At 34.7% G+C, this 8,304-nt stretch overlaps 1 protein-coding gene across 1 annotated transcript; it reads right to left on the bottom strand.

Annotated features, from left to right (window-relative positions):
- Window positions 1-4,742: 4,742 nt before the first annotated feature.
- LOC145335062 (protein decapentaplegic-like) lies at window positions 4,743-6,831 on the bottom strand. Its single transcript, XM_080180756.1, has one exon. It carries the CDS (start codon window positions 6,494-6,496, stop codon window positions 5,387-5,389), a length of 1,110 nt encoding a protein of 369 aa, XP_080036882.1. The 5' UTR covers window positions 6,497-6,831; the 3' UTR covers window positions 4,743-5,386.
- Window positions 6,832-8,304: the final 1,473 nt, after the last annotated feature.

Genomic DNA, 8,304 nt, shown 5'->3' with positions numbered 1-8,304 from the left:
TGAGTATAAGAAGAGTACACCGAATATAAAATTAATTATAAAACACTAGCGTCTTTGTCCCAAGCCTTTTTATGGACTTATTTTTAACTTTTTAGGAATTATTTTTCTTTCTAATTAATTATTTAAACTTTCCTTCTTTTTTATGTTGGGGGGCGGGCTAACCCTCCCTCATGATAGCTTAAATCAATTTAACAACATGTATATTCTTTTCCCTAAAGAAGATCTAAACGATATAGCTTAAAATTATTGGTTGAAAAGTTTGGACACTGCTAGTTTGTGTTAACCAATCAAGATTTAGTAAAAGTCCTAAAATAGCGTGTCCATTGAGCTCTTAGGATCATAAAAATTTACATACCAACGTTCCCTCCCCTCCGTGCATTATCCAGGTAACAAAATCTACAAATTGTAAAAGTAGGCGGGGACGGAAAGACGATAAACTTGCGGCTAGGGAAATGGTCGGAGTCGTAACTACGCTTATCACCTTTAAAAGCAAATCTTTACTTTGTTTTTTAGCAGCTACTCTATAATACATTTTGTCTGAGCATCCGTCCGTACATAACGTATAACAATCTGCGATATGTTATTTTCTCGACTGGCATTTATGATAGGCGCTGAAATTTTGGTTGATGATTCCCTGTAACAATATAAATCTAGTTCATTTACTCTCAATATACCTGTAAAAATTCAATGTCCGTTTGTCCATCCATGACTTTTTAGATGCTTCGCTTCTTATAGATGTTACCATCCTTGTTATGGATTATAAATCAAATGTACATATGTAATAGTAAACAATAATAAATACCTACAAACAATTCCATAGGTTTGTTCGTTTCCTTAGCCGACAAAAAATATCTAATTCATAAGTTAAACGTTTTTAAAAGATCTTATATGTGCCATTTAAAACTATATTTGCTGCGTCCTTATCCTTCAAAACTACCAACATACAGGGAGGGAGGGGACATTGGACTATTTATTACACTAGTCTCAAAAGATATACAATAACGTTTTCTTATTCGTTGGCTTAACATCTTTGGGAACTTTTGATAACTTTAGTGTTCAAACGTTTCTATCGCTTATTGTAATCTACAGAAAGGGTAATTTTGTGTATCATGATTGGGAATATACATCATTATCGATATAATAATATCGGTATGTCAATAATATGTCAATGATGGCAACTTTAATTTATTTAGACACATTCGATAAAACCTGGCAAAAATTTCGGGTTGGTGAATTTTTCCAGTCTTTTTAAAAACTTTCATATAACTAACTTATAGACAGACGACCATCCCATTACTTAAGTACACAATGTAACTTTAGAAATGCAAATTACGGGACTTCCAAAAGAAAGCACAATAAATTTCTTTTGTTCAAATAACAAGGATGACAACACCCATAAAAACGAAGCTCTGAAACGGTAGGACAAATGAACATTTGTTGAGTGTCAGAACTTAATAATTACAATATAAGTGTATAAAAGTCCAAAAAATTGTAAGTAAATTTGTTGAAAAACTGCGCAAATACATGATAATAATTAAGGACATACTTACATTTTTGGGAATTGATTATAAAGATGCTTCGCTAATAACATTGTACTTTGTTGTCCTAGAAATCAGTATTCCAAAAATCAGGTAAATCGGATATTTCAAATAAAAATTTGTTGTTAAATTAGTTGAAAATCAACATGTTTAAATAGACGTACGGACATTCTGGTAACGATTATAGAGTTACTACACTGTCTAAATCGTACCTAACTACTACAGGAATCACTATGCTTAAATTAATAAAAAAATATATTCATTCCAGCCGGACGTACGGACCGTTCCTTATTATATAAAAGTTACGCTTTATAAAATAATAAATTACTTAATCAAAAACGTACTTTTAGATTTTCTAAACTTTCATTGTTTAAAATGCATTCAATGAAAAAGTAAATTTCATCATTAGATATTTTTTTATTTCAATTAATAACCAATCAAATATATATTTACTTTGACCGTCAGTTTGTCGGTAATGATTTGACGGTCATTAGATTGTAGGGAAAAAATTATTGACTCAGCTGCTATTGTAGATAGACGGCTCAAATGTTTCTCTTGGCTGTTATTAGGGATAGATTGCTGAAATTTAAATTTTGTTTAGAAATTTGAATAACTACTTTGTCTATTGGGTACATTGGGCAGTTTACTAAATTAGTCCCCAAAGTTTTATTATAGCGTTTTCTTAATCTTAGTCTCAACAACTTTGGGGAATTTTAAAAAATGTTGAGTGTCCTATCGTTTCAACCAATGATTGTAAACTATAGATTGGGTAACTTTTTGACTCACCATTGGGAATGTACATCAATTTATCGGACATTGTCTTATCCCCTTAGATCCCTGATTTTGATCATCCTCGGGGCTAAAAAAACTGGTTTTAATCTTATTATTGTACATTCTATATCCGCGGAAAGCTGTTTATAATACGATGCGAGAAATAACTAATCTATATTAATCTTTGATTCTTTACATCATGAATAAGCCGCAGATTATAAATATCAAAATGATATTAATTAATACATAACAAATTATAAAAAAAAAACAGTTAATTAAATGTATAATAAATGCACTGTAAGTGGAGTGTGGTTGGTATAAAAAGCATACAGATACACATATCAACAAAAGGCCTTGAAACAAGTTTTACTTATCACCAAATTCAATCAAAAAATAGTTCTCAACTAATAGAGTGTCAAAGTGTAAAATAGAATGCTGTTTTTTTTACCTCAAAACAAATTGGTAATCCTATTTTTTACTTCTTAAAATTAACTATTTTTAAATAAAATTGATTTCAATATCATTTAAAAATTTTCTTTTGTGGGAGGGTAGAGGGGTAATTAAAGTTTAAGAAGGTATAATAGCGCGAAGTGCGCCATTTTTTTGTAGGAAAAGGTAAAATCAAAATTTGTTGTAAGAATTCTTTTAGGATGTACTTATCATTTGACAAATGTTAACAACGGATTATTATTGACATTTAATGCATTGTATTTTTAACCAATCTCTCCTAAGAGAATACACTTTTAAAATATATGATAAAACTTACTCAAACTAAAGCTTGTAATTGACGAGGGCGGACGTACAAACCATTATTAGTAGCTGCGCTACTTAAATATAAGTTTTAAAATTGTGTTAAAAGTCTAATATTATTTTGTCTAATTTAGAAACAACCAACCACACATTAACACATATAGAATTTATATCAATTGATTTCAATAATTTAATTAACCATTTAAAGATTTATCTTAGCATATTAATTAGTAAGTTTTTTTTCTGTAGCTTACGAATTCCTAAACCGATTGAGTTATACATTTTAGGTAAGCTATACATGTGTCCCGGGAAGGAGCTATTTTATTTTCAGATTTAAGTTTTGTAATGGTGTCAAGCTCTTTATATGATTTCCCAATCCAAACGAATATTGAGCCTCTAGAGGCTAGGGGCACAGCCGCTAGTAACATTATGTGAAATACAAGAAAGAATAATCAGCAAAAAAGCATATTTTGTAAAAACCCGGATTTAAATTTTTTAAAACAATTTTAATTAAATTTCTTTAAAATATGGTTGTAGCCTTTTTAAAATTAAGGGCCTCTGGGAAAATTTAATTTATATGAATTTATTTTTAACTTGAAGAATCCTAATGTTAGTGGATTTGAAAGTTTATAATTCCGGTTTCTTTTTTATATGCGCACTTGAGATTGGTCTTAACTATAGAGTAGCTTCTCTTACATGGAAAAATTTATAAATTTATGTCGGTCACGGAAGTGCGTAGTTCCAATAGCAGACGGAAATACCCAAGTTATAGAATTACTTTACACGCCTATCGGCTGCATCTCTAGCCTCTAGGGGCAAGAAAAGGGCAAAACTTATATGAAGCTAATTTTTATAGGCAAAAAATCCGATATAATTGATTAAGCTTTAAATTCGGTAGTTTAAATCTTATACTAAGAAAACTTTAAAAAATATTGAAACAATTAATGCACCTTTAATTGTCTCTACTACATCCTATTCCTTGTGCTTTATCAAATGTTGGTATGTGGTCCCCCCCCCCCTCCCTCTTTTCCTCCCAAACACCAGAAGACTTGAGATTTTTTAGAACCTGTTCCCAAGTTGCGCAATCTTTACTAACCATCTTTAAAACCAGGAATTAAAGGAGTTTACATTTTTAGACAAAGTTTATATTAAAATAAAAAAACTGCTAGCGGCTGCAGGTGAATTTTTAGTTTATTGGGGGGAGGGGGGGGGGGTCATTTCATAGAAGGGGCTTCGCTATGACCTATGACCTGGACCTATGAGAATCTTCAATGTATAAAAATATACACATGTTTAGCGGGATCCTTTGCTACAAACAGACATCCTGTTACTTTAATAACAGCATTACACTAAATTGCCATGTATATGTTTCTTATATTTAAAAGCAATGCTTAATTTGACCTATTAAAACCCAAAAATCGTCTAATTACTGTGCTACAGTTTACTGTTGTTTAAATATCGCTAGCTTATTCCTGCGCTACTTATGGAAATTATCAACCTGTTTTAGAACCAAATTTCTAAGCAAATATGTATGATTTTACCAAACCAAACGAAAAAATATAAAGTAATTCAATATCTCTTTGATTCGTGACGCTTTAAATTTAGAGACATTATGCATTACCATAAACATCTAATTTAAACCATACAAACTCAAACCAAACAAAAAAATAAAAAAAAATGCAGTTTCAAATTTTCTTTTTTATTATTAATGGTATATGATATAATATATAATGTATTTATATATAAAATAATGTATTACTAGTACATACTGGAGCTGAGTGAATTTTCCTTGGAAATGCTGCTGTCACGACTGAGCTGCTGAAAACAGCTGCGGCACGGCTGCGCGCGCTATTACTGCTGCTATCCTGCGCTCTCAACTGACTAAATGCTGTACGCGCAGATTTGTAAACCAACAACTTTGGACCCTTCTCTTTCTATCCATCCATCCGCCTGTCCTCCTTTCTGGCAGCTGACCCGACTTCTCCGAGCTGCCACAAGCCCAGCTGGGGGCTCACCATCCATCTGTTTCTGACTTGTTTGGTATTGTTGTGTGTATGTGTTAATAATGATAATAAGCTGACTCAAAGTTAAACTTCAAGATTATTAATCCTGTAGAGGGAGAGGGGTGGAGGGTTAGGTTAGGATTAGATTAAGAAACCACAGCCTTCTTTTTTTTAGAGAGTTATGTTGGAGGGATAATAATAAAGGGTTGATGAATGCTGATATAAAATGGGTTTTTAAATATCACAACATATTCAAACAATAGGTGAATAATCATAACTATATGTGAATGCCAAGGCTAACTGGACACATGTGTTTTTTATTGTTCATCTGCACCCGCAGCCTTGCACCACCATGTCCTTGTAGTTCTTCAGCACAACCTTCTCCGACTCGTCCAGGTAGAGCATGGAGATGGGGGACAGCTCGGTGGGGACACAGCAGGCCCGCGGCACCGCCGTAGGATTCACACTGTTCACCAAGGTCTGCACAATCGCGTGGTTTGTCGAGTTCAGGTGGTCGGCCATCGGAAAGGGACACTCGCCGTCGCAATAGTAGGCATGGTAGCCGGATGGCGCCACGATCCAATCGTTCCAGCCGACTTCCTGGAAGTCCACGTACAGCTTATGGCGGCGACAATTGCGGTCGCGCTGCCTGTGCTTCCGCCGGTGTTTGCGGCGGGCTTTCAGCGACCGCTTGACACGACCGTTTTCGCCCTTTTCTTCTTGTTTGTTAAGACCATCGTCTGTGTAGATGATCAAAGTTGGATGATCAACCAGCCACGTGACGTCAGAGGCAAGGCTGTTGCTAGCAACCGGCTTAACCTCCAGCACAAGTCCCTTTACCTTGCCGTTGCGCCACCGTTCAACCGCCGGCTGTACGTCCAAGTTGTACCAACCTTCGCTGTATTCATCCGCCCGGCCGATTGTCTGTGTGTCCAGTAGGCGTAAGCTCGGGGGCTGGCCTCGTTTGGCCGACACAACCTCAAGTACAGAGACAAGCCAGCCGCGCGCTGCCTTTTTACTGACTTTTCCGCCCGAAGAACTCGGACTCAGGTGAAATCTTAGCTCCGCAGTTTTAAGCTCCTCCACATCTTGTGGCCAACTTTCCAGGGAAAAATTTAAAAAAGTTCTATGCTTGTTATAATTTAAGCTGGCGCTGTCCCTGTGGGCTGGAAATGTGCGCAGCGTGTTGGCCGAGTCGGTCAGCTTGCCCGCCAGCGGAAAATTAACTGTGTCAAACTCCAGGCCGCTCTGGGCCTCGTAAAGCTTAATCAAAAACTCTGGGATATCACGTTTAGCAGGTCTGGGCCTCGCCCGGAGACCAAGATTCTTTAATAAAGCTTGCTCCAGGTACTGTGCACTACTGTCCAATGCCCGACAAAGGCTGACTATGCTTATTAATGTTAAACACTGTACCAATAACTTAAATGGATTCATTATGAAATTTATATTGTTTCTTTTTTCGTTTCACTTTTCAAAGTTATGTTATATTTCTTGATATTTTAACACTTTTTATGAAAATATGTCATGTTTGCTTTCACAAATTTTATGAACAAGCCACTTCAAATATATTTCTTTTTTATCACATTGTCTTTCTTTATTGAATTGTAAATGCAGGTTTCAAATATGCATAAACTTGAAGGGTGAATTCAATATACCAGTAAGAACCAGTGCTTGATCTTTTTTAATAATTAAAAACTTGAAATATTTTATATGATTTGATAAGCATATATCTGTGTATGTTCTCTGGCTGAGTGTTGGCTCCTGACTGTCTACTGGTATCACAAGAATTCCAGCACCACCTCCCCTACCCATAATACTCCCCCCCCCCCATCTCCTAGTTTATTGCCTGCTCCTCCTCCCAAGCTATGATTATTCCTCCTACACCTTATCTAAGCTTTGCCCACTCATTCCCCCACCCCCTTTCAAACTTCCCCCCATTCCCTGGATAAAAATTTGATGAAAAATATCAAAGGTAAAACCGCTATCACAAGAAAGAGCATTTCGAAAATTATAAATTTAAATCAAAAGATTTTGTACAAAATTTAATCTTTTTGTACAATAATACTATTAATTAAGGCAGATTTTTCTTAATGACTAAATAAATTCGACGCTGATTAAAACAATAGCGTTTTCTAAGATTACCCTAACTCCTCCCCTTCCCTTGCTCCCCCTTTCCCTTTATTGAAAGCACCCATTTTAACCTAATACTTAAGTTCAGGACCCCTTTCACATTACCTTTCCCCTTTTTTAAGAGCCTTCTGTCTCTATTCCCCCTTTTTAGTATCCTTCCCATTTTATATTTGATATTGGTTAGTGACCACTCCTCTGAAGGGTGGCCACAAAATCAACAACTGTCAATCATTATATTAGTTTTGACGAATTTGCAACTACATTTTTTGTTTAGGTTTAGATTTCAATGTCATAGGCACCCCTATAACTTTTTTTAGATGGGCATTTGAAGAAAAATTGGGATGAGATAATGGGTACTAGGACAAACGCAGAGTGACAAACGCCAGAGCGACAAATGTCAGAGAGACAAACGTCGGACTGGACAAACGTCAGACTATACAAACATCAGAGTGGTACAAAGGTCAGACAAATTGCTTTTTGTAAAAGTTAGACGTTTTTTATAAACCTTAAAAACTATGTTTGTATTCATTGTTTTTGTGAAGGAAGACAAGTAAAAGAAATTTTTGTATAAATAACAGGATTTTAGAGGCTTATAAAGTGTTCATTTAGATTTGATATTGCTTTAAACCTAGCTCTTGCATGTGTAAAATAAGACTGTAAATGACTAAATGAAAAGTAAAAGTGTGTATTTTTTATGTGATTAAAGTATGTAATAGGGTGTGTCAAAATCATTTTGAATTATAATACACAATTAGTCTTTTTCTTGGTTTGTTTTTTCACCCTAGATTTGGTACTCCTTTAAACCTTGCTATTGCACATTAAAAATAACACTATAGTAAACAACTATACTTTATATTATTTTTTGGGGATAAGTAAAAGTATATCCTATTATATAAAGTAATAAGCTTTTTTCTTTGTAATCTCACTAACCGCTTAACCCATTTAGTTCTCCTTTCCAAGGAATCTTCAAATATGTCCAAATGTGTATAATACACCGACTCAGAATTACCACTTTTTTAAAGAATCAATGGGCGGGCTATTCCAACCCAATCCTTTAATTGTGTTTAATCTAAAAAGTGTTTTGGTAGCTTTTTTTTCCAGCAATATGTCAA

The sequence above is a fragment of the Acartia tonsa genome, chromosome 13 (genome assembly GCF_053477335.1).
Source record: "Acartia tonsa isolate MP-2025a chromosome 13, ASM5347733v1, whole genome shotgun sequence".
Classification (NCBI taxonomy): domain Eukaryota; kingdom Metazoa; phylum Arthropoda; class Copepoda; order Calanoida; family Acartiidae; genus Acartia; species Acartia tonsa.
Note: the sequence above shows the minus strand (reverse complement) of the source record. Positions and strands in the feature narration are given on the sequence as shown.

Coding starts and splice junctions, on each gene's coding strand:
- LOC145335062 (XM_080180756.1), bottom strand. CDS start 6,496: ATGAATCCATTTAAGTTATTGGTACAGTGTTTAACATTAATAAGCATA.